This window comes from Ictalurus furcatus, chromosome 14 (genome assembly GCF_023375685.1).
Source record: "Ictalurus furcatus strain D&B chromosome 14, Billie_1.0, whole genome shotgun sequence".
NCBI lineage: Eukaryota > Metazoa > Chordata > Actinopteri > Siluriformes > Ictaluridae > Ictalurus > Ictalurus furcatus.
In genome coordinates, this window is record NC_071268.1 from 3,864,971 (window position 1) to 3,891,800 (window position 26,830).

At 42.4% G+C, this 26,830-nt stretch overlaps 1 protein-coding gene across 7 annotated transcripts; it reads left to right on the plus strand.

Moving 5' to 3' along the window:
- The first annotated feature begins 4,887 nt into the window (after positions 1 to 4,887).
- Positions 4,888 to 26,733, plus strand: tulp3 (TUB like protein 3). 7 transcript variants are annotated; one of them, XM_053642218.1, is made up of 15 exons: positions 4,888 to 5,163; positions 5,307 to 5,925; positions 12,527 to 12,568; positions 14,984 to 15,035; positions 17,277 to 17,500; positions 19,162 to 19,348; positions 19,444 to 19,606; positions 19,918 to 20,106; positions 20,455 to 20,585; positions 22,765 to 22,956; positions 23,305 to 23,417; positions 23,835 to 23,952; positions 24,037 to 24,135; positions 24,404 to 24,575; positions 24,694 to 26,733. In XM_053642218.1, the coding sequence occupies exons 7-15, from the start codon at positions 19,492 to 19,494 to the stop codon at positions 24,825 to 24,827; spliced, it is 1,263 nt and encodes a 420-aa protein (XP_053498193.1). In that variant the 5' UTR covers positions 4,888 to 5,163; positions 5,307 to 5,925; positions 12,527 to 12,568; positions 14,984 to 15,035; positions 17,277 to 17,500; positions 19,162 to 19,348; positions 19,444 to 19,491; the 3' UTR covers positions 24,828 to 26,733. The 7 variants fall into 7 exon arrangements, with proteins under 7 accessions (XP_053498193.1, XP_053498192.1, XP_053498191.1 ...); XM_053642217.1 differs by lacking the exon at positions 19,162 to 19,348; XM_053642215.1 differs by lacking the exons at positions 17,277 to 17,500; positions 19,162 to 19,348 and having other exon boundaries at positions 4,890 to 5,163; positions 19,921 to 20,106.
- Positions 26,734 to 26,830: the final 97 nt, after the last annotated feature.

Genomic DNA, 26,830 nt, shown 5'->3' on the forward strand with positions numbered 1-26,830 from the left:
CATCTGCACAATGAAGCAGCTCCACTCTCAGCTCTCTCATTTCTCATCCGGTATGAGGGGGGGAGCCAGTAAGAAGGAGAGCAGAAAACTCCCCTTTTCCCCGGAAGTGCACCATGCAGTGTCGCGCTCCTGGGGAAAGCCATGTTAATAACCCCGCTACGGCCATCGTGGGAGATAAACAGTGTAGCTATTATGCTATGCTAATGGTGGAGGAGGCATTTGTGAGCCACCTCTCTCCATCGATAGCAACAAAATCAGGGAGGCTGGCTTTGCCATCCAGGCCGTGAAAGACTACCTTGGCATTGGTTGGCGAAGCCTATGCAGCAGCAGGTCTTGCTTGTGGATCTCAGCGTACACTGGCATTGTTTCAGGCCTACCAGGCAGACCTGCTGAACTGTGAGGGAGGCACAGAAGACGAGTGTGGTGGCTTGCCTCCCCCCCCAGCAAGAAAGCCAGGGGGACCGGGCAGCTACAGTCGCAGCCTGCAGGTAGGCCTGATTTAAAAATGATAATCAGTGCCAGAAAGGCAAAAGAAGCGATCCTCAGAGGCTGCAGAGGGAGGTATCAGGGGACGAGAGGTTGTTAGGGCAGTTAATCCCCAGTACTACTGTAGGGCTCCCTTAGTCAATGTCGTCCCGAGTTTTCAGTTTTCTCTGGTCAGCGAGCTGTCACAGGGCAACGAAAATCTGATGTTTTCCCTCCAACAAAATGTGGAAAGTTAACGTTACTAAAGACCATCTGGCAGCCTGGACACTACTGCTAAATGTCTCCATGGGTTATGTCCTCCATAGAAAAGGGTACTGGGTCCAGTTCATAGCTTGACCTCCCCCGTTTCAGTGGCACGGTTACCACAGTAGTCAGCACAATGCAGAGCCTGAAATTAGCCCAAGAAGTAGATCTCTCTTGGACAAAGGGGACATAGAACATGTACCTCATTTTCTGAGGGAGAGAGGTTTTACAGCCATTATTTCCTGGTCCACAGAAAAGACAGGGTATGTGGCCAAATTCAACCGTACTTATCAGACATACAGGTTCAGGATGTTGACTCTCAAACTTATCATTCCACAGACTCAGTTTGAGGATTGGTTTGTGACGATAGATCTAAAAAAGATACATATTCCATTGCCCAGTCACTGGAAGTTCCTGAGGTTCACGTTTGGAGGCAATGCCTATCAATATCAGTTCTTCCTTTTGTTAGCTTCATCCCTTGGCACTTTCACAAAATGCAAAGTCACCAAGGTAGTTTAGCACATGGATGCCCTGGAGTCTCAAAGGAACCAGTGCGGCATCCATGTGCTAAACTGCCTTGGTGACTGGTTAATTCTAGGTCTCGGTCCAGGAAGTTGGTGAGTTGTTCAAATATGAGGGTGTGTCTATCTACAACATGCATAGGGCAATCCTATCAACATGGAGCAAGATAAAGTTAGGTCTGGGCATCCCCTCCAGTCTCTATGAAACTGTTGTGGCTTATGGCAGCAGCAGCCAACGTCATACCATTGGGCCTGTTGCACATGAGACCACTCAGTGGTGACTGAGAGTAATCAGTGTCACGCGGCGATACCTACATGTTCTGAGAACTTGGAGGTGTCCCTGGTTTCTAGCCTCAGGTCACATGGTCAGGGGTGTCTCTCATCGCAAAACGATATTTTCAGACGTCTCCCTCATCTAGTGTGGCATGTAAATTGCCTAGAAGTGTGCGCTGTGCTCCTAGCACTGAATTCTTCTCCTCAGTTGAGAGATCACCATGTGCTCGACAGTACAATGGTGGTCTCATATGTCAACCACCAAGGAGGATTACATTCGTGCCCAGCCTCAACTAATTCTTCTCTGGCAGAGGACAAGTTTTGTCAGTGAGTGCAATGTACATTGTGGGCAACCGGGGCTGAGGTCCAGGGATTGGAGGCTCCATCCAGAAGTGGGTGAGTCCATATGGCGGAGGTTCGGCCGAGCGGACATGGACATGTTCGCGTCCGAGGAGACAAAATGCTACTCGCTGTGGTTCGCCCTCACTCCTCCCTTCACCAAAGAAAAAGAGAAAAGGTCAGGGCTGGACGCCAGGGTACACACGTGGCCAAGGTCACGTCTGTATGCCTTTCCCCCGAACACTCTGCTCCCACAGGTTCTAGCGAGAGTACACCAAGATCGTGCTACGTCTGCTGCTAGTAGCACCCGACTGGCCAGCTTGAATTTGGTTCTCGGAGATAATATCTCTGCTGGACGGCACTCCCTGTGAGATTCCTGTTCACAGGGATCTATTGTCTCAATCCAGAGGGTTGATTTATCACTTTCAGCAAGAATTATGGAAACTGTGAGTCTGGCCCCCAAGGAGCTCATAGATTCCGGTCTCTCAACCGAGGTTGTAGAGACCATGTTAAACGCTAGAGCACCATCCATGTGAAAATTGTACGCATTCAAATGGCATCGTTTGCGAAGATGTGATTTTAAAAAAAGAAAAGTAGAGATATTATCTCAGAGACCCATATACATTTCATTGCTTGTAATAAGCACAACTTGCTTAAATGTAGGCTTTTTGGTCTAGTTTTAAGATCCAACAACATTTTTAGTGACTAGATATCTATGCTCTTTTCAAGAATTCTTACCAAGTTAGGTTTGCTTACCCCATTGACAGATTTTCGCTTGACTTTAGTACACTTCAACTACATTTAAGCAAATGAAATATTTATAAAGCACATACACAATTTTCATTTATTCTTAAGAAGTATTTATTTATATATTTATGTATTTATGTATGTATTGTCTGTAGCTATTAGGCACAGTAGAGTCATTTGAAAACGAGCAGTTTGTATTAGAAGATATTCAGCCTGTCTGGTTGATGTACACGGTATGTGATATGATATTTTTTGTTAAACCGATGACGTTACACGCTGTATGACATTTCACAGCAAAAATGATGAAGAGATGCTCGTGTATATTTTCTCTCATGTCCATTATGTTATTTAGAAATACGCAGAGACATATCATCTTGTTTTCATGAAAGAAAGCAATGACTAGTGACGAATCAATTAAATCCCACAGTAATGTGGCTGAAACAATTTTACAGTTGCAGTCATGTAGTAAATTAGTATGTTCATTAGGCTGATCGTCGTTGTGCCAAATTTTACTGTTCATTTTCATTTTGTTCGCCGTTTTCTGATCGGACGAAATGCCTCGGTTAAAAAAACTATTATTATTTACCAGGGTCTGATACATGGCCTGTATCAGAATATTATTATCATATGGCCTTGTTGAATTGTTTCACACATACAGTATGTTGCAGCTCAGTAAAGCGATGTGCTCAATCCTGCTCCCTGCTGCAAGGAAAAGAAATGATCTTTCTGCATCTGTTCCCTCCTGTCAATCTATAAACAGTACATTTAAGGCAACGTTACAGCTTGAGAGGAAATACACATGCTGTGTAATGAGATATTCATGCAGGAGTGCTGAACCCAAGTTAGGTAACGTGAAACTTTTCTGTAATTGACTATAAACTCTGTAAACATACACGATTCTCAGCTCAAATAGAAAATCACCTGGATTTATCTTACATTCTGCAACTACAGTCTAAAATCATAACCTTCATTAAAAACAAGTAAACATACGACAGAATGAACTAAAATGCAATGTGTAATATTTTGGGGCTTAACCCTATGGGACACTGTTTAAACACGAACATTTTCACAGTAGTGTGTTTTTTTTTCCTCTTATTCTTTTTTGAAACACAGGTTTCAAAATTATTGGCACCATTACGATTATTATTATTATTTGATGAAAACTCTCCTAGAGAGAATCTTTTACAATACTTGGACATGCAGAACATCTTAAGCTCCTATATGTTCTTTATTCTTGAGCCTTAAAGCATCAGTGATCCACAATCATTTACAGTGGGTGCTTTTCCTTGTACACGGTCACAGAGTTGGATGCAAAGTTTGATTTTGGTCTCTTGGGTCTGATCACAATCCAATTATATTTTCAATGGCAGGGCAATGCATTTTGTGGGTTGCACTGGGTGTGTGTGTGTGGGGGGGGGGGGGGGTGTTGTTGGGGAGGTGGTGTCTGGCATTGTAAAACTAGTCGAGAATCAGCTATATATGCCATTCTGAAACAGTGATCTTTGGGCTCAGTGTGTGTTCAGTAACTGGCAAATTTTCAGCTGCTCGAGCCTTTTAAAATAGCCTTTTTTATTATGGGCATGATCTGTGAGTGCCATCGTTGGCCCGGTGAAATTTTGTCCGTTGGACCCAATGTTGCGCCTCCAGGGCCCACAGACTTTCAGCTACCTTAGTTTAAATCCAACACTGGCAGGGTTGTTCTGAAAAGTATGCCTTATACTGTGTAGGGAGAGCCAACAAAGCCATCCTAAATAGACATTAGGTGTGCTACCTGGGAAGTTTCCCCTCAGTGTTAGTTTACTATCTGAGATGTTTCCCACACTAGACAGCCTTTGTTGTTTTATCTCAAGCAGCACTGTAGAATTCTCAGTGTTTTCACATACGTATAAGCAAGGTCTATTTAAAATAGAGAATAGCTATAAATGAAATAGAGCGGATATGGACCATCATTCTAGGACCAATGCAGAGTATAAAAAACTTCTTGAAGAGACCAATTAAGCAATATCGCAAAAGCAAGAGTGCTATTGTTCTGAAAAGCATCACGGCTGTAGACATGAGGCCGCAGGTAATCGTAGGTAATCACGGGTAATCACAGCCAGTCTGATATTCCGTTCAACCGAATATAAGAATACAAAATGTACAAATATTGTGTTTATTTGTGCTCAGTCAATAAAAATATATCCCAAAGAAGCTACGGCTGGATAGAGCGTTTGCGTGTCGCCATGGTAACGCACAGCCTGACAGACAGCCTGTAGTAGGTGTAGTAACGGTTTCCGTGTAAAGAACTACTGCCAGAGTCGGAATTTTACGCAGCGAAGACAGACAAGCGGGGTGATACGCACAGTGACATGAGGCACCAGGGCTGTTACTAAATAGCAGTCCAATCACTTGTCCAATCAAATTAGTGGACTGGAACTAATTGTAGTATAAAGATAAATAATCCAAGATGGGGGGCAGGGGTGTCGTTACCACCATGAAGTGGATTGTTTTTTGTATAACAACAACTTCTGGAGTGTTTTGGCAATGATTTAAATGCTAAATTGATTAATAAATGGTAAATCACACAGTTTAAGTGTTTATAGTTAAGATTTAATGTTGTATGATTTGCATCTTTTTTTAATATCTGCGATAAACATTCATTACTTTACCCTTCTCTCTCTCTCTCTCTCTCTCTCTCTCTCTCTCTCTCTTTCGCAGCTTGCCATCATTTTACTGAGGAACCAAAAAAAAGCATAAGCACTTCTCTCCTGGGAAACTTTACAAAGCACTATGACTGTTACGCAGCGCTGATACTGGAGACTCCTTCCATACACGTTAAATAAAAATCTCCTAACAAACAAACAAAATAATTCACCACATCCACGACACAGACTTTTTCTTTTTTGTTGTTGCCGTGGCGACAGTCCCTGTGTATGAGCGGTTACTATAGGAACAGTACAGTAACAGGCGCATTGATATGAACCTATCGGCCGTGTTACAGCCGGGACTACTGTCCTTCTGACCAATCAGATTGGAGAATTTAACCGCACTGTGGCGTGTTACCATCATTCCTCTGAAATTACTGAACGGTTTCATCTAAATCTGGGGGTTTTCGGTGATCTGGCAACATTTTCCTTCCACCCAATTATCCTGGTTTTTACATCCAGCACCAGCGGCATGGACGAATGGGAAGAGGGCTTGTAGAGACGTGCAACCGGCGGTAACCAAGCAGTGGCCGCTTTTTATAGCTGAGGACAGTTACACTGGCGCCGAGGAGGGAGAGGCAACAGCTGGGGGATCCATAGTAACCGCAGATAAACATGAGTTACTATATCAGGTAAAAGCTCACTCATTTTTGGCATGAACACGTGATTTCAACACTTTGAGAGAAATAAATGAAGGATTTGAGCTCAGGATGAAATTGTAACTCGTAAAGCTCGGTTGTTTATTTCGTAACTTTTTTTTTTCTTTTTTTTCTTAAATGCCTAGCGTTAGCTTCCTGCGTTTACAGCATCGACAGACAAACAGACTGAGATTTCTGTGTCGGTTAAAACACACACACACACACACACACACACACACACACACACACACACACACACCCCTTTACATATGTGGAACATATACACTCCTGTGTGCTTATTATATTCGGAGTGTAAATGCTTGAGGAAAAAGTGTGAATGTAGCTCAGAAATAACACACATCTGTAATATTCCCCGCACGAGGCAGAGGCAGAGGCAGCTCAGAGGCAGAGGCAGACTTAGCTAGAGCTAGCGTCGAAGGATGAGAAACCTCAGAGCATCCAAACTGGCATTTTACTACACTTTTAACTTCTAAATCTGATTAAATATCTGATTAAATATCTGATTAAATATGAGTAAACAGACTGTCCATGTGTAGAAATGCCAGGAGTGAACAAAAACATTGGAGCTCCAACAACAACAACAACAATCTTCCAATGCTTTTGTAAACAAACATTCTTAATATTCATAGGAAAATATTTGAAGGTATTTGTATGTTTTGAGAATGTTAGTAAAGATTAACTGGATCCAAGATAAGGATTTCATGATTAAATAAAGCCACGCGCTCAAGTAAATTGGAGATATGTTATATATATACCATAAGCTCATAAATACATTCATGTATAAAAGAGTTAAAGCAAGTCACTGGGTGTGAATCAGGCCATTTAAAAAGAAAAATGAATAAAATATATTTTTTTCCCCCGTCCTCCTTTTTGACCTCGTTTCCTGATTTGGAAATGGAAATAAAGGTTCTGTCTGATTAAATATCCGTAACGTTGCGTACTCGATAAAGCCAGACAAAATGTAGGGGATCTTCAGGGGAAGATTTTCTCGCAGGAAAGGTTTAGTCGGAGTGTCATTTCTTTACCGTTTAATCAAGAAAACGCCGTCGTAGGTACAGTATAAAAATGTGATGTCAGTTTAAAAATAAATAAATAAATAAAAACGAACAGAAATCCAACAGTTGTAAACATCTGGAATGTATCATTTCATGACCTCAACTGAAACTCCTGGTTGAGAATATAGAAAGTCATTATTTTGAGGCGAACGGTGCACAAACGTGTATGGAAGTTTATAAAGGAAGTTGACGTGTGTATCATAATGACGCTTATACTGACACGTACATCTGGAAACAAGCTTTTCAGGGAGATGTGACGTGACGTGACGTGACGTGATTGTGCTCAGATGGTAAATTTCCGATCATTTGTTGGTCGTGAGTGAACAAAAAAAAGTTCGATGAGATTTCTGCCTGTAGTGTCTCGCCTTAATCCTTGATCAAGCCTTGCGTCACTGTGGCTTAAACGTGAGGACCATTTTGTGAGGACCAGCGACTATATGTAGTTTGTGGAATGCATACGATGGACGTCGTTAGAAACTGGAAGGGTTAGGGTTTTCCACTTGTTCATCATCTTTTAGCCTGACCGAGTTCTGCTGGGAGGTGCAGTGCAGAACCGTTTAAAGTTGGTGGATGGGAGGACTTCTTGGACAGTTTCTGGAGAACTGGTTGAGTCTATGAATGCCCTATCCGTGAGCTCATGTCTGGAGGTCTGTTCTGAATTTAAAGAACCTGCGCTGGAAGGTAAGTAAGTTAGAGGAAGCGATGAGAATTCGGATATTAATTCGGATATACGGTTGGTTCTCTCTTAAATAGCCAGTGGTCGCGGAACTAGATTCGGCCGTGCAGGGATTTACGCGTGACGTATTGGACACGGGATGAAGGCGGAGAATTAGGGTCAAATCATGATGCAGAGCAGAGCAGCAAGTCCAGATGATCAGGTGCTCTAGAGGAGTTCCCGTCTCACTAATCCTCCCTCGCCTTCGCCTCAAAGATCAAGGAAGTGCAGCTGAACACGGGTCAGAAAAGCCGCTGTTGTTTATTGTCTTATTGTTTTCATCCTTCGGTGTTCTGGTGACTCACACTGCAGTACTAGCAGCTTTGGATTTGGTGGGAGCTCTACTTCAGGCTTCAGGACTCGGAGGAACTTACGTGAACCCATGTGGAACGCTGAGATCTCACTTTGGCCTCCGAACCATTGAGACACCAATTGTCAGAACTTTGTCTTCAGATGTCTTCAGTTGCAGTGGTACTAAATGGCACCGTCGATCCAACTTGAACTCCTGACCAAAGATTTTCCTTTACGATGCATGATTAGGACTCTTGGTGAAGTCTGAATGGCAGCCGAACAATAAGCTACCGAAAGCACGAGGCTGGAGCAGCCTGTTTCCGTCATCTGTTGCTCAATGGCTTCGGTTCCCCGAATCTTCAGGCTTCTGTCATTTAAGACCGCAGAATGTCGAGTGTCTAGATCGTGTAATAATTCTACTGTAATTGCCAGCTGCTCAGTTACATGTGATTAGGATTCTATTACAAGTGCAAGTGCTCTAAATGATACGGATGACCTCGTAAACTTTCTTTCTTAAAGCAAATAACACTTAATATTTGCTTGTATATCTCTTGCTTGTAATGACTGCATCAAGCCGGCGACTCATGGACATCACCAAACTGCTGCATTTTTCTTCTGTAAAGCTCAGTTGGGTTTATGAAGGTCTGGTGATTGACTTGTCCAGTCTAGAACCTTCCACTTTCCCCCCCTGATGAAGTCCTGTCTTGAGGTGGAAGTGTGTTTTGGATCGTTATCTTACTGCATGATGAAGTTCCTCCTGATTAATTCGGACGCATTTCTCTGTAAACTGAGAGACAAAATGTTCCTGTAAGCTTCTGAATTCATTCTGCTGCTCCGTCATGAGTTCATCATCTATAAAGACTAGTGAGAATGTTCCAGAAGCAGCCGTGACACTACCTCCACCATGTTTCACTGGTGAGCTTGTACGTTCTGGATCATGAGCAGATCCTTTCCTTCTCCACACTTTGGCCGTTCCGTCACTTTGGTAGAGGTTCATCTTGGTTCCGGAACTTTTGTGGATCATCTCTGTGTTTCTTTGCGAGTTCCATTCTGGCTTTCCGTTTCTTACTGCTGATGAGTGGTTTCCATCGTGCGGTATATTTCTGCTCTCGACGTCTTCTTCGGACGGTGGAATGTGAAACCTTCACCCCTGCCCTGTGGAGGTTGTTGGTGATGTCACTAGCTGTTGTTTTTGGGTTTTTCTTCACAGTTCTCTGTGTTTCTGTCCTCAGCTGTTTTCCTTGGCTGACCTGTTACATATCTGATTGTTAATACACCAGCGGTTTCTTTCTTTTTCAAGACATTTCATGTTGTTGTCTTGGCTATACCCAATGGTTGTGCGATGACACTGATAGATTTTCCCCCTTTTCTCACACACTGCTCAAATAAGCACATGAAACTGAAGGCTCAAACCAAGAGTAGAGCTTCAGAGCTATTAATCATCAATCGGTCAGTTTAACTGGGCAAACCTGGATAACATGAAACCCCAGTCAGTCACATGTACCAATACTTTTGATTGCTTGAAGAAAAGAAGCCATGTTCTAAGATGTTTAACACATCTGGATATAAATATCAGGAAATGAAATTCTGATCTCTCTTGCTGATAAATCTCTGCGTCTTCGAAACACGTAACAATACATGGGTTTTTATGAATGGCCTGCATCGTCATCGCCATGACGACACACGCATATCGACTCCTAAGCTTGTCCCTGCCGTGAGACATGATGTAGTAGAGTCTCGTACACTGTAGACATTAGAAGAAACAAACATATTTTACAGTTTGAAAGAGTAAGCACCAAATTTTAACATCACATCAGCTGCTTTCTGGCCGTCGATGATTATTGAATTATACGACGATCTCAAAACATCGTAAGACGTATTGGGCGGAATATCACGAAGCAGAATTCATCACGATATCGACGATTATTATATCGGAGTTCACATCGAAGTCATTGGCAACAGATGTGGTTTTGATGAATACCAAAAAGTCCTTGAACACAGCCTTAGAGGTTCCCTGAAAGTGTGTGTGTGTGTGTGTGTGTGTGTGTCAGTGTGTGACCTGTACTCTGTTGAGATTTCTTCTGGAACCTTTGTTTATTCTGGTCTTGTTTTGCTCAGCGGATTTTTACTAATTACACCCCATGGTGTCTGGCTGATACAGAAAAGTGAGCGATATACACACTTGTACGCAGAAAGCCATGCCCAGAGGTGTGTGTGTGTGTGTCCCAGCAACGTTGCGATCCTCCCTCTGGTGTTTTCTTTGTTTGGAAACGATCTCTCCTCTGTGTGCTCTGTGGAAGAAAATGAGTTAGTGCTATTAGATGTTGATGATGATAGTGATGATCTGCACCCTGGTCAAATCTGACTGGATCGGATATTTCAGTATTGGATCTAGTGCTAATATGATCACCGCGGTGTGTTAGAAATCTGCTAGAGACTTCCAGAGAGTTTGGATGAATGATTTATCAGACGTCAGAAACGTATAGATGATGGTGATTGAGTTTTTATTTTTAATTTATTAATTTTTTTATTATTATTTTTTTTTACGGTGACGTTTCCATGCGCTGTTTGCTCAGCGTGTCCAAAGGATGTTTGAAAGGTGTTGTTGCTATAGTGATCACCAGGGCTCAGGGGAGGGGGAAGATGATGAAGCAGGGAGGAGGGGACGACCTGATTACCTGAGACCCGAGTCCTGAGTGCAGGTGAGGCTGTCTGATCTGGTCGCGTCAGGACTATACTCACTCACTCACTCACGCGTGCTATGGATTCAGTCTCGACGTCGTCTCGGACCGTCTACAGCCGCTGGTCATACAGGTACATGCGTACAACCTGCACAGAGCAACGTTTGTTTTTACGTAGTTAGGAAGCTGTACTGCACGATCTCTCTGGTCTGTGCATCCTTCTTTAATCATGTCAGAAGTACTTCTCAGCTGGTTTCAACCGCTGTGCCGGAGTATCAGACGGTCTCTGTGCTTTCACTGCAATGCACAGGAGTGCGTGTATCTCTGATAACACGTTCTCACCGAAACAGTGACCGTGGACTTTGACTTTGCTACGACCTCTAGGTGTGAGGTCACAGCGGCGGTGATCATGTGATCCAGCTGAGCGACGGGTGACGATATACCATCCATATCATGATGATGTGTTGTCACGATACGTCTTTCGGAGATATTGCACTAGCAAAAAAAAATCGCACTAACAAACTGATTCGAAGGAGCTGATTTGATGTTAAAACCTTATATTAATCATATAGCGGGGTCAAAAAGTCTGACATGACATTGAAAATCTGGGACTTGGAAAATTTAAAAAAAGTTCTAGCTCGCTATTTAAATGTAAGCGAATATGTGATATCGACCATGTAAACTGCTTCGTACGAAAGATCAGATTTTCCTCGTGTCTGATCTCTTCTCTTCTAACAAAGCATGCGATCAGACAACACGCCGACGGATTCAGTCTAAAACGGATTTTACGCGTGCCGGCGGAGTCCGCGCCGGCTCGAGCGCACGCTGTCGTTAAAGCCAAAATGGAGACGGAACAAATACGAAGAAACTCTGACATTCAAGTCAATACTTCAGAGATTCTACTATTCTTTTTTCTTTTTTTTTTCTTATTCTAAGATTTTTTTTTTACTTTTCTACTTTTTTTTGTCTAACAATATAACTAATGAAAATTGTATGAAATGAGAAAAGAGTGCAAAATGGAAGCATTTTCACTAGCAGTCTCAGATTTATAGACTTATATAATATATAATATATATATATATAATATATAATAGTGAGGTCCAGAGGAAGGGGTTTATATATCGCTCTCCTTTGCTGTTGTAAAGTTATGTTGTCTGTTTTCAGCATCACATGCTGCAGGAGCTCATCTAGGCAGTTCTTTCGTTTATTTCACACCTATTCATCCCTCTTTTCCTCCCACTATTGTCCACATCCGTGTTAAAAAAGCGCGCTGTCCGGCTCAGATGGCATTGTTCTGCTTATCACCTGTGCTGAGTGGAGGAGAGTTAGTTCTGTTCTCGCCGAATGCAATTAGCTTTGAGGATAATTAGGTGGAGGATGTGCTCGACTCGCACTGTTCTCTCTGTGCATTGTTCAGTTTTCTAGCAGGGAGCATAGTGGGTGGGTGGGTGGGGGGGGTGTGGGGGGTTGAGGCGTAAGGCTAAGGGCAGCTCTGGACTATGGCTTTTTATTTATTTATTTATTTATTGTTGTGTAAGTATCCATGGTTACCAAGTAGGTGTCAGGCTTGTGTCCGCTGTGTCACACACACACACACACACACACACACCATGAAACATTCATACAATGAAGCCTTAAGTCAAGGCGCAGCACCGGTGTTTTAGAGGAGAATCCAGGCAGCATGTTGCGCTCACAGCAGAAGACCGAGAGGTACCGAGAGGATCTCTGCATTAGTGACCGAACCAGAACCAAGCCTCGCCGCATCCTCACTAACTTCATGTGTTGTGTTTATTCCTTTCATGTCCGTCTCTTATGACCTTGGGGAAACAAAGACCCTCCAGCTCGAGCAGCTTCTCCTCCGCCGCCACTGCCAGGTGAGACCGACGCACATCCACTCCATTTCCACCAGAGTCCTCACAGTGACTAGCGCCTGATCGCGTAGAGAGTGACGTTCGGGTGGAAGGTTCAGTATGAAATTGTGTAGGAGCTATACAACGATTAAAAAAAAACCCCATGCTTTACAGGAATAATTATGCGTGTAAACGAAATAAAAATATATTCTCGGGAATGATCATGCCGATATATCCTTTAGTTTTATAACGATTAGAGATGGTCCATCTTGACAGGGCTGTTTGGGCAGGGTTCGGAAAATAAATTCACTTGCTCTACTTGGCCCTGGAAATGTGTCTTTTGGTTTTAGGTCATCTTTCTTGCTACAGACAAACGCATAGTCGTGTGAAAAAATAAGTACACTTAAACCTTCTTAACACCCTCAAACACCTTTCATATACACTATATGGCCAAAAGTTTGTGGACACCTGGCCATCACACTCGGTTGGAAGCTTAGAGCCCCAAACCGGTTCCAGCATGACGATGCGCCTGTGCATGACAACGCGAGCTCCACGAAGACGTGGTGTGGAAGAACACGTCAGAGCTCTGATCTCATCCCGACTGAACACCTTCGGGATGAACTGGAACCGGAGCCTCCTCGACATCGCATCATCAGTACCTGACCTCGACCTCACTAACGCTCTTGTAGCTGAATGAACACAAATCCACAATCTAGTGGAAAGTGAAGGGGGAATAACTCTGGAATGGCCATGTACTCTATCTTATGCTGCATTTGGCTTCCCGTGTATATGGGAAGATGGAAATCAGAATTACATAATGTTCCTCCTCTGTGCATTAGAGCAACAAAGTGGGAGGGGAAAAAAACATGGATGCCTCGTTGTTTGTCTTTTGTTAGCAACAAGCTAGCCAGCTAACTGCGATGAGTGATGTATATTTACCTCCTCAATCCAGTGAACTGTACAGTCAGTGTTATTATAGGTTTAACAAGCGAATATATCTACATGTTGATGGATCTAAACATGACGTATAGGCAGTATACCTCATTTTAAAGGTAAGCAGTGCTGTTTTGTTTACTGTTCATGATGCGAGCAGCCATGTCGGTCTGACGTCACTTGCTGAACTCGGGTTTTCCTCGTTTACCTTTAGTTCGAATGCAGCGTAACGTTCTGATGTGTTCGAAGAGGTTTCCCAGCTGCCATTTGATGCCTTATAGTTCAATTCCATGCAGTTTTCATTTGTGTAGCTTTTTTTTAATGTGAGACAACACGTTGAGGAAACCTTGAGAGGGACCAGAAAGGGATCGCATCCTCTTGTGGATGATCTCGGATAGTCGGATTCTCAATCGGTACAGTTCTCCGATGTAGAAGAGCAAAGGTACACGGTCCTAATTGTATTGAAATGATGTTTGGTACTTTTTGATTTCTTTTGATTTAAGCCATTTTGTAGCATTTTGTGGTTCCTGTTCAGCTGGAAGAACCAGATCAGACAAGTTAAGATTAGATGTACCTTTATTGATCCCCCGTAGGGGAAATTCAAACACCTGTACAGTAGAAATAACAGAAACGATAAAACAGATCTGTGTGTATGTAGATATGCTGGAGTTCTGTTTGTATAGGTACAATGACGATTAGCTGTTGAGTGTGTATCTCTATGAGAGATGAGACCCACGTTTTATTTTTCGTGCTGATGTCTTGAGGTGTTGCTTCAGTATTTCTAGATAATCCTCCTTCCTCATGAGGCCATCTATTTTCTGAAGTGCATCGATCCCTTTCCCGACAAAACACCCCCACAACGTGATTCTTCCACCACCATGCTTCACAATTGTGGGATGGTTTTCTTCTATTAAAAACCCTCGTCCCTTTTTTCCTACACGCGTGATGCTGATCATTATGGCTATTACAGTATCGGTGCAGTATTTAGGTATAGAAGCGCAAAGACAAACTACTAAATTCATTGAAATTATGTTCAGTATGATCTAGTGTCGCAAGTTTTTATGACTACAACACAAGTTTGGAGGAGATGCAAAGCTACAGTATGCAGAAGAATACGTCGTGACGAAAGTTTCATTTAAGGGAAGTTGGTCAATGGAGTCATTCTTCTACGTGTTTTAGATAATCAAAGTTGTCACATGGTTCCAGACCTCAAAACCCAACGTAATAAACACACAAGAAATTCACCAGACTCAACAATATAAGTACTGTTAAACGGTACTACAAGCACCGTAATGTTACTGATCCAGCAAGTCGTCTGAAACCCAGCAGGTCTGAAATTTTAATGAATGCGGAGATATCTATGCCCGTGTGGTGTTTGTGTTCTGTGTTCTGCTCCAGTAGTAGGTCCATTCATTGAAGCCAGGTCATCGTTACTATAACGTTCTTTATTCGTCAATGTAGGTCAATGATTAAGGAACGTTTTTTTTTTTTTGTTTTTGTTTGCAGCTCCCTGAACGATGACGGCGTTAGCTTGAGACAGCAGAAGCTGGAGAAACAGGTGAGAGAGACTGATTATTTTATGTACGGTTTTTTATGTACGGTTTTACCATCATTAAGGTCACCGTGTGCACCACCTCCCTGTGGCATGTCCAACAAATTCACCGTTTATATCAGCCACTCAGCAACGTTTTCATTTCTGTTTAAAAATGAAATAACTCATTGATTGGCCAACTTTATTTAAAGTAATTTCAAGCTCAAATTCCAAACCAAAAAGCTGCTAATTTACAAAAAAAATTGGAAAAAATAAATAAATAAATAAATAAATACATACATACATACATACATACATACATACAATTATTGCTTAAAATGTTTGTAAATGAAATAGTTTTATAATACTGTCTAGAAGCATTTTGAAAACAGATTTTTACGAATGCAGTATCTAGTTTTTAACACAATGCAGAAATGTCCCAAAATCTGCAAGTGCAAGAAGTCAGTACGCAATCAGAGGGAATTCAGGTCTCAACTGCCACAAAGTGCAGGATGTGCATAATGAGTAGTCTTCAAACTCTTTAACATGGTAAGTGCGGTTTAGGACGTGGCCCGAATGTGTGTCTCGTATCCTTCATAGCTTCGTGAAAGAATGAAACGCCTCAGTTGCTGTGCTAAAAACACAGCGTAGAAGATCCAGATCCAGAGATCCAGAGATCCAGAGTTTGGTGACTTCTGACCTGCTCGATGGTCTCCACGTTATATAACGAATCAATCTGGTCCATCGTGAAACATAACCGTTTAGGGGTGATTTTTGAGAACGGGGGTTTGGGCACTCCTTTGGAAACGCTAACGAATAAAGCCGTTCGAATGCTATTCCACATTCGCTCGTTCTGTCGACTCTGTGTTTTGTTTTGCTGCCCTGCTTTTCTTGTTTCAAGTTCTTGCCTTAGATCATGCAGAGAACACTTGCAACAAACACTGACTATCCAAACACGGGTACAAGTGCATCCCGAACATGTGCCAAAAGCCATCTGCTCTCTGCATACCAGAGATATGATGCAAACATCCTTTATCCTGTAGGAAATACCCAGTAATACCATAGTACTTCCTGTATGTGTTTTACACATTCCCTTCGGAGTTGTTCTGCCACTTCGATTGTCATCTGTCTCACTCATTCACTCTCTGCCACTCATCTTCTTTCTCTGCTGTCTCTAATCGTCTTCTCTCCATCTCACTGTCTTTCTGTCTTCCGAGACCTTGAGAGGAACCAGACTCGAACGGAATCCCGTCCTCATCTGGGTGACGCAGGATCGTGTGATTTTTATAAATAATTTCTCTTCTATAACTGTAACTGTGGAGTCAAGTAGTGCTAAGTGTGTTGAAGGGAACTTTAGTATGAGCATCACAAGGGCAGTGGTAGCTCAGTGGTTAAGGTGTAGGACTACTGCTCTGAAGGTCGTGAGTTCAAACCCCAGCACCACCAAACTGCCACTGTTGGGCCCTTGAGCAAGGCCCTTAACCCTCAACTGCTACATTTTTATGTATGTATGTTTATAAATGAAATAAAAATGTAAGTCGCTCTGGATAAGAGCGTCTGCCAAATGCTGTAAAAAAGCGTGTGAGTGAGGTTGAGGTCAGGCGCTGATGTTGATGTGATTAGGCTCCAGTTCATCCCAAAGGTGTTCAGTGGGGTTGAGGTCAGGGCTCTGTGCAGGACACTCGAGTTCTTCTACCTTCTTCCAACCTTCACACACCACGTCTTCATGGTGCTCGCTTTGTGCACAGCGGCATCGTCATGCTGGAACAGTGTTTGGGCCTCTGAGTTGAGTGAAGAGGAATTCTTAATGCTGTATCATACAAATACATTCTACACAGTTGTGTGCTACAAACTTTGTCGAAACAGTTCAAAGAAGCACACGTACGGTGTGAAGGTCGGGTGTCCACATACTTTTGGCCGTATAAAGTAACGGCACATTTTCGTTTTGAGAACACTTTTATCTGTACTTTTACTTTAAAAACCATGTAGAAAGGTTGAGCTGAGAATAAAGGATGCGTTTGTTGAACCCCAAAGTCGGTAGTAAGTTACATGCTGTGAGACAAAAGAAGAAATGAGGAATTGTATGTTAAACTCTCGCTGGCAAAACATGTGAGGAAGCGCTTGGACAGCTGTGAAAGAAGGAAAGGTAATTCAAGGACAGAGGCCTCTTTGTGCAGCCTCTAGATCCTGTTTCTATAGGAACACATGCTTTTAACTCTGCAGTGAAGGGAAGTGCAGAATCTGTTTCTCCTCCTCTTTTATCAAAAGATTCAGGATGGTCTGCTGAGCTTCCCATGATTTATGACGGTTGCTGTGCTTTAGCTACCCAGATGTCCGATTCAGACGGTGAAATTCCAGGAAGCATGCGCACTCACCATCCACTTTATTAGGAACACCTGCACACCTGGATATTCATGCAGTTATCTAATCAGCCAATCAGGTGGCAGCAGCACAGTGCATAAAATCATGCAGATGCACGTCAAGAACTTCAGGTAATGTTCACATCAAACATTAGAATGAAGAAAAAGTGTGATCTCGGTGACTTTTTAACCGTGGCATGGATGTTGGTGCAAGATGGTTTGAGTATTTCAGAAACTGATGATCTCCCGGGATTTACATACACAACAGTCTCTAGAGTTTACCTGTGTACTTCTGTGTCTTCTCTGTGTGTGTGTGTGTGTGTGTGTGTGTGTGTGTGTGTGTGTGTGTGATATGTGTATATATATAAAATGAGAGAGAGAGTATTGATTTTTAGATTGCCAAGTCCCTTGTGAAAGTATTGGAACAGCAAGGCTAATTCTTTTCTTTTTGCTATACACTGAGTACATTTGAGTTTGAGATCAAAAGCTGAAGACTGGAACATGTGACTGATGGGTGTTTCTTGTTGCCCAGGTGTACCCTGTTATAGATTGATTGTTTAAACAGTTGATAGCTCTGAATATCTACTCTTGCCATTTAGAAGCTGAGAAAAGTGAGAGAATCAATCCGCATCATTACAGAAGCATTGGGTATAGCCAATACAACAATTTGGAATGTCCTGAAAAAGAAAGAAACGGAAATAGTTGGCCGTGGAAAACAACAACAGCCGATGACAGAAACCTTGTGAGAGCTGTGAAGAAAACCCACAAAACAACAGTCGGTGACATCACAACCAACCTCCACAGGGCAGGGGTGAAGGTTTTACAATCGACCATTTGAAAAAGACTTCGAGAGAAGAAATATAGAGGCCATACTACAAGCTGCACACCTCTCATCAGCAGTAAGAATCAGAAAGCCAGATTGGAATTGGCAAAGAAATACAGAACCAAGATGAACCTCTACCAAAGTGATGGAACGGCCAAAGTGTGGAGAAAGAAAGGATCTGCTCATGATCCAGAACGTACAAGCTCATCAGGTGGAGGTAGTGTCATGGATTGGGTTTGCATGGCTGATTCTGGAACATTCTCACTAATCTTTATTGGTGATGGAACTCATGATGTAGCAGCAGAATGAATTCAGAAGCTTACAGGAACATTTTGTCGACAGTTTACAGAGAAATGCATCCGAATTAATCAGGAGGAACTTCATCATGCAGCAAGACAATGATCTAAAACACACTTCCACCTCAACACAGGACTTCATCAGTGGGGGAAAGTGGAAGGTTCTAGACTGGCCATGTCAATCACCAGACCTTCACAAACCCAACTGAGCAGCAGTTGGGTTTGGGTTGAGGAGACTGTATGGAGAAACCCCCCCCCGAAACAAACAACAGCTGAAAGAAGCAGCTGGAAAATCCTGGAAAAGCATCACAAAAGAAGAAACCAACAGTTTGGTGATGTCGGTGGGTCACCGGCTTGATGCAGTTGTTGTAAATAAGCGATATGCAGTTGGGTGGTCTAACACTAAAGGTGCCATGTTCTAAGTTGTTTAACACATCTGGATGTACATATCAGGAAATCTGTTGTCTCATTCATCTTTTGATCCCAAACCCAAATGTATCCCAAAACCCAGTGTATAGGAAAAGCTAAATTATTGGTCTTGCCGTTCCAGTACTTTCGGCAGGGGCCGTGTGCCTCTCGTGTTTAGTGCTGGTTCCCAGTTGTGTATGTGAAAGCATGTATGCTTCAGGGCTGTCTGAATGACTGGCCCTTTTTATGACGGCTCATTTCTGTAGACTTGGCGTGCCTCTGTAAGACATTTGGTTGTGATACGCTTGCGGTGAGGTGAGTACAGAGCTTAGTGATTTACTTCAAACCATTGGAGAGTAGACCTTAGGCCCTCTGGCTTCAACCGCTGTGTGTGGAGTGCAAGATTCACTAAACGCTACAGGATGTGACCAAGTATTTGCTTGCATTTCTTAGGTCAGAAATAAGCCGCTCTTTTGCAGTTGAACTCTCTTCCAGCATCAGTGTTGTGTGTGTTTGTGTGAAATATCTGAGTTTCTGTTGATACGTAGAGAGTGCTGTTGGAGCAGAAGCAGCGGCGAAAGCGACAGGAGCCGTTGATGGTGCAGCCGAACCCGGAAGCTCGTCCACGCCGCTCTCGGCCACGCCGCAGTGAGGAACAGGCTCTGCTTGTCGACTCCCGCCTCAGCATCACCAATGATGTCATCTTTGATGGTAAGGAGGGGGAGGTATCTGGCATAGTAGAGGGATAGTAGAGGGAGGATTTGTACACTTAAGTACATAGCGTTATTTTACAAAACCACATGGCAAGGGGGTGCTATCAGGAGATCACCTCAAGCAAGCTTCAAAGGTGACTGGTCCCCAAACTTTGCGTTAGAGTCAGAGCCTCATGGGCCACAAAGACATTCTATACAATTTTGTGCTTCCAACAGTGTGGCAACAGTTTGAGGAAGTTTTGGCACCCACTTTTCTCCCAGCATTACAGAAAGCTCAAGCAGTGGTGTTAAAAGATCCTTGTTCTCCAGCAGGTATTGATGGACCTGCAGCTTTTTTAGGTCCAGAGGCTTCTGAACTGGGCACAAAGGTCCAAGTGCAGACGGTCAGCCCGCCCCAGAGTCTCTCTCCCCCTCTACCTGAGGAGCCTGAGAGAGACGGAGACACTGAAACATTGCTGGAACCCAAAACGGACATACACACACTGCTGCAAAGACGGGGTGAGTACAGAAGTACACACAATACACCGCTGGAGTCAAATCAAACACACCGTGGCTGCTTCTGAATATGAGCTATGTACTGTCTGCACTCCACTGTTGAGTTAAGAGCGTACTGAGACAATCAGTGAGTTCTGCTCGCTGTTATTTACCAAACTCTCCTCTGAGGGACACCGAATCCCAAATTCACCCACACTATTTGTAAATCCAACAGCAAGTTATTTGAGCTGGACTTTCTTTCTTTCTTCCTTTTCTGGCGGTCTCTAACCTGAACTCATCCCTCTAGCTCTAAGTTGTGGCACATACGCAAGAATCTCGTTTATCTTGTTCATTTATTTATTTTCTCCCCAGGACTCTCAGACAGCATGAACTACGATGAAGTCAGCGACGATGATAATGATGATGAAGACGGAGCCGGTTCTCTTTCCCCTAATACAGAGTCCACACGTCCTGCCTCCGCATCTAGTACCAAGTCCAGCACAGTACGGTCCCCAACTAGGGCTGCACGATTATGGCCAAAATGATAATCCTGATTATTTTGATCAATATTGAGATCTCGATCATTTATCACGATTATTCATTGATTTTAGGGACAACATATTTTTATTGCACTTTCACATTTAAATAAACAGACCGCTGCTTTCACCTCCATGTTGTGCTACATTCCTGATAATGTACAAATCTTTGCATGAAATTAGACTGATCCTTAAAGTGCATCATCTCGTAGAAGCAGAACATAAATAAAATTGTACCCAAAATATAGGATGAGTAAAAGTAAAAATGCCATCAACCAAATGAAAATATGCATCAAATATAACAATATTCAACCAAATAAACAATTCAGGCCTATGCAGAAAAGTCAATCACTGTGTTTACAGGAGAGACGTAAGACAATTTCTTTTAATTACAAAAATTTAGGAGCACAGTTGAAGTTGAGGGTTTAAAATAAAAAAAAAAAAAATTTTATTAATTTTTTTTTTAGAGATGGTAACGTTAATGTAGGAACATAGTGTGAGCCATGACACATTAATTTACCTTCTGATAAACTAAATGTAATATTATCAGTTAATTTTACAGACTGTATGCAGAAAACACAATAAACATCAATATTCAGTGTTTGAAGTCGGCTCCTCTTAAATATATTTAAAGCTACACTATTAGACATTTTCCACTGTCATGGTTCTGGGCTGGAGTCAGTTCTCGAACCGCTCTGTGTATATTGTGTATATATCTGAATAATCTCATATAGGATGTGATTGGGGGAGTTCATTTACCCGTCAGATGCAGAGCGCTTTAGTTTAATGGTGTTCATTACTGATGCGCCGATCAGGATATTTACAGCTGATACCGATCCAGATACCTATCTTTTTTTGTTTAAGCTTTAATCAGGAGGTCATAAACAGTTAAATGTAAGCTCTCTGCTCATGGTCACTGTTAATTGAGTTAAAATAATAGCGATGAGAAATACTGTTGGTTAATTGATAAATAAACAGCATGAAATATTTATTTTTAAATATCTTAAACAATAAAGAGTCCTAATTAAAAGTAGACTAACACAAACATGATCCATATTAGGAAAAAGGCTAATAGCTTTCTAAGGAGATAGCGAACTAAGCTTAATGTCAAACTGATATTAAATGCAACCCATAGTAATTAAACATTATTTCATTTATCATTTTATTTATATTTTATGAAGTTATTATAATATCAATTTTATATTAAATGATTTATTTATAACTAAGCACATTTTCTGTCTTTACATTTTATTAGTTTTCTGTTTGTTTATCAGTTGTTCCTTTCAGATGGGCTCCCCAGTACAGTGTTGCCATATCTGCTGATGATATCGTTTTTTGGGGGATTAAATCAGGACAGTTCAGGACATTGTGTGTGATCAATAAAAGATGGCAGTTTGTGAGATTGGGAAGTTGAGAGCAGCAGATGATGTACAGAGTTACTCTCGTCATCATAATGGCTTCTCTGCAGTATTTCCACACTTGTACAGTGGACTGAGGAGATGAAAAGCAGTGTGAAAGTAACTGTTGCGCAGTGTAGATGCATTTTGGACTTCCTGTAGTTTTTATTCCGATTGTATTATACAACTCCGAACAGGTCACTCACACCGGTGCGAATAAATATTTATTCACAGTCGCACAAAGTACTTTTCAGTCAAGAATGCGAGTGAAATGGTCGCACTGTAGAGTCCTGAGTTTATCTGCGAAGTTTTTTCCTGTTCGGCGTGATGACGTTTAATGTCCCCGACAACCTCTGTAGTGCCATTTAGCATCGTGCTAGTGTCATGATTTCCCCTCGCGCAAAGCACTGGAGCTTGCAGCGAAACTGGCAGCTCGAGCGCTAAAACGCTAACACTGCTTCCGAGTTTTGGCACTACAAAATGACGTCATCCCTGCGCCGCTCTATGGCGATTGGCTATAAGTGTAGGAAGCGCTTGATTTAATCTGTAGTGGAGTTTTCTATTAGCGGAGGACGCACTTTAAACGTTAATATTGCAGTAGATCATGTTCGTTTAATCATGGGCAGTCAAAATCGTAATCGTGATCGGTATCCGATTAATTGTGCAGCCCTACCCCCAACTCTATACACACGCACAGGTTTTTGTTGTTCCACTGATGCGTTAGGACACTGTATATCTGTTCCCATTAGGAGTGTGTGACTGTGGCCTCACCCACGGCAGAAGGCCCCTCCATTGAGGTGGACAATCTGGAGGAGTTTGTGCTGCGACCGGCCCCACGTGGCGTTCCAGTAAAGTGCCGTATCACACGTGATAAGAAGGGAATGGACCGTGGCCTATATCCCACCTACTTCATGCACCTGGAGAGAGAGGATGGCAAGAAGGTTAGAGTGTGCAGAGTGTTCAGGCGTAGACGGACATGGCACGCGTACACTGTTTTATCTCTTATGTTCAGCTCAAACATTTGGAACGGTGGTAAACAGACACAAACAAACTATTTTTGTACACATAACATGTTCAAGGCATTTTAATCCACACTGGTCTGTATAGATATGAAACAATAAGGTGATATTATTCATCTATTTATATACACTTGCTACCAGGATGATTGAGATAAAATCTATTATTTACACTTAGATTAGACTTGGTGTTTCTCTCGGTCTTTGATTTAGTTTTTGTCTACATCTCTCTCTCTCTCTCTCTCTCTCTCTCTCTCTCTCTCTCTCTCTCAGTTGTTCCTATTGGCTGGTAGAAAGAGGAAAAAGAGCAAGACCTCCAACTATCTGATCTCAGTAGATGCCACAGATCTGTCTCGCGAGGCCGAAAGCTTCGTGGGAAAACTGAGGTACGTTCTTCTGCGATCTTTCCGCTTTTCTCCAAAGAACATCACAAGTGTGGACTTTGCGTATTAACATGGGTCGTATTTTATACTAACAAACTCTGATCAAACATCTTCAGTCTACATGAACAGCTTTATTTAGTATTACTCCTTGATTAAACCCAAGGAAGAAGATTGCCTTGTCACAGTGTTTCTAGGTACAAAACCGGACACTGGACCACTGTCGAATGTTATAGGTTTTCATTCATTATTCCTTGAATGCTCTGAATCTTCTAGAGGAGAGACTGTATGCATGAAGTTTTACCAAAACCAGTACAGTATTTAAATCTGAAGATTTGAAACATCTGCGCGTCTCTTTGCACGCTACGTCTGCCTTCCTTATTATTTCCTTATCATTTCTCCTTCTGTTCACATTGACTTTAGATCGAATCTGATGGGGACGAAGTTCACTGTGTATGACAACGGCACAAACCCCAGCAAGAACTCTGGAGCTCTGCTGGAAGAGAGCAGCACACGGCAGGAACTAGCAGCTATCTGCTACGTGAGTATGATTATACACGGTCTTATTTTGGACAGGCCAGAATTGCAGCTGGATGACCATACGTGCTATACTCTCACTCGGTAGGAAACCAACGTACTCGGATTTAAAGGCCCGCGCAAGATGACCGTCGTCATCCCTGGCATGAACATGAACTTCGAGCGTGTTCCCGTTCGTCCCACGAACGTACGTCTTTATTGTTCTGTCTGAAGTTGTGTGAGCCATGCGTATTTTTAGTCCACATATTAAGGCAGGTATAAAAGTTACCCGTCATAGTGCCGGATTTCCATCACTGTCGCACCGCAGTCCAGTCGGTGATAACGTTGTTAACTAAATCCACAGGAATATATTTAAGTAGCGAATCATTTCATACAGGCACCGCTCAGTAAAAATGAATATTCAACTGCATTCAAAGATTCTCATTTCTTTCTTATTATTTAATCGTTGTTAACAGGATCAGGAGTCGTTGTTGAGTAAATGGCAAAATCGCTCACTGGAGAACCTGATCGAGTTGCACAATAAAGCTCCGGTGTGGAACGACGATACGCAGTCCTACGTGCTCAACTTCCACGGGAGGGTCACACAGGCTTCGGTCAAAAACTTTCAGATCGTCCATGATAACGATCGTGAGTACAGTGACGTTCGCCGACCGCGTGCTCGTTTCCTTTTCTCTTCCTCCAGCACTGTAACAGCTATCCCTTTCATATTGATATATATTTTCCCTCCGTGCTTGTGTCTATGCAGCGGACTACATCGTTATGCAGTTTGGTCGTGTTGCTGAGGATGTGTTCACGTTGGACTACAACTACCCCATGTGTGCACTGCAAGCCTTCGCCATCGGCCTGTCCAGTTTCGACAGCAAACTGGCCTGCGAGTGATCCGTGCTGTCTGTAACTTCACACTCTTCCCTCGATCCGTTCATTCCATTTATTCCACAGCAGGGACGGGTTTTTCTCCTATATTTTTTGGTCTCTCCTCTCTATAACTACCGCGCCCCTTCCTGTCTAGTCGTACTTTTATGCGCGAGCTCTGCTTACGATGAAGGAACCCGCCTTAACGACAAGATTTTTTTTTTCAAGGAGAGAAATGAAAAGTAAAAGTAATCTATCGAGTAAAACTGCAGCATTTGTACGGAATATGGTGGAGTTCTGTAGTAACGTCCTTGCATACTCCACTGCTGAGACAAAATAGTATTTTCTTAAATTCCATTCGATTTTTATTCCTCTCGTTAAGATCATTTAAAAGAATGCAGTATGTAATTAGGAAGCCATCATGCCACTTTGTTAGAAAAAGAAAGAAGAGAGAGAATATTTTTAATTACGGGAAAGCGATCATATGTATACGACGAGTGTACACGCTGAATGTGTTCTTTTGTGCTAATGTGTGTCACGTCAGCTCTGTTGGCTATAAAAGATGCAGTTTACATTCGACCAATGGCAAAGGGACAGTTCTCGCCACGCTCGCCAGTGTGAATAGCGCTTTGGTGTTTGTTACGCTTTGATTGGTCTTGTACAGCTCTTAAATGGTCTGTTTTTAAACTCGGATTTTAAAAATGCGTTTTTTTTTTCTTTTCAGGAGCACGAGTAGGGTACAACCCCCCAAATTACAAGATCTTCATTACTACCAAAGTTCTTGTGTAAATACTAGGAGGAACGATTTAGGAATAAATCTTTCCGTGTCCGGCTTGTTAAATGACGCCCAGTATCTGTATTTCTCAGTGTCTGTGTGTCATTCTAAGGTATAAGAGATCGTGGTCGCACAGAACAGCAGTGTTCTGAGCCACAAACAAACAGGAATGGAAATTCATTTTAATCAGTATGGCAAGGTAACCGTCATACCAATCATACACCGTGGCTAACCGTGACACTGTGACATCCTTGCTCAAAACGCTGTGGTCCAAATTGTGAAAGTCTCGATAATCACCTAGATCAGTTGGCTGAGGTGGCAAAATCTGCAGGGCATTTGGTCCTCCACATCTGTAATTAAGAGTTAGGCGTCAGACTGCAGTCCTGTTTGAAAATGACGTCTAATTGAACTATTCAGTTAATTGCAAAAGCCAATAGAGGCTGAATTTGGTGCGGTAGAAAGAGAGAGACAAATCTCTGCAGCGTCGTGACCCTCCAGGAGCATGTTTGATACTCCTGCTTTTAATGCTTTTGTGTGCCTTGTTGTTTAATATTTGTAAAATGCAATGAAACGATCCCCCCCCCCGCTTAAAATGGAAACACGAATGAGAAGAATGTTCTGGTAATCGTGATCTGTGAATGGAGTCCTAATATGTTACACGTGAAGCACATCTATCCCCTGTACGGTTAGGGAACAACTCCTAGGAGCCGTTCAGGAAAATAGATTTTAAGAATCATCGTAATCAAACGAGCTGATTGTAGCTTTAGCTGACAAATCCAGAGGTACACGAATCGACTCAGGATTTAAGATTGAGTTTGGGACTTTGTTCTGGAACAGACCCTGGTAATTCTGGCTTGTGTGTGTTTACTGTATGTAGTGTGTGTGTGTGTGTGTGTGTGTGTGTGTGTGTGTGTGTGTGTGTGTGTGTGTGCGTGCGTGCTTGTGCAATGAAACGGCCAACAGTTTAATGGAACTATCGCAAAGCCTATATTTTCCATTTTAACATTTTGGTGTGGAGGAATATTTGCAGAAATTCTATTTTACTTACGATGTGTTCGAGGGACTCATTTTTGACAATTTGAGATCATGTAATTTTCAGAAAGTGTATTATATGCTGACTTGTACATAGGGCTGTAAATAAAATGTCAGTGAAACAACTGCTTCTGCTATGTTGTTGGGGAAACACATTGTGTCAGATTTATGGATTTGATATGGAAGAATTAACAGGATGCTTCCCATGTCTCTCATTTGATGT

Excerpts from the sequence above, each read along its gene's own strand:
- tulp3 (XM_053642214.1), top strand. Across the intron at positions 20,107-20,454 it reads CACACTGCTGCAAAGACGGG|GACTCTCAGACAGCATGAAC; the intron begins GTGAGTACAGAA and ends TTTTCTCCCCAG. Across the intron at positions 24,576-24,693 it reads GATCGTCCATGATAACGATC|CGGACTACATCGTTATGCAG; the intron begins GTGAGTACAGTG and ends GTGTCTATGCAG.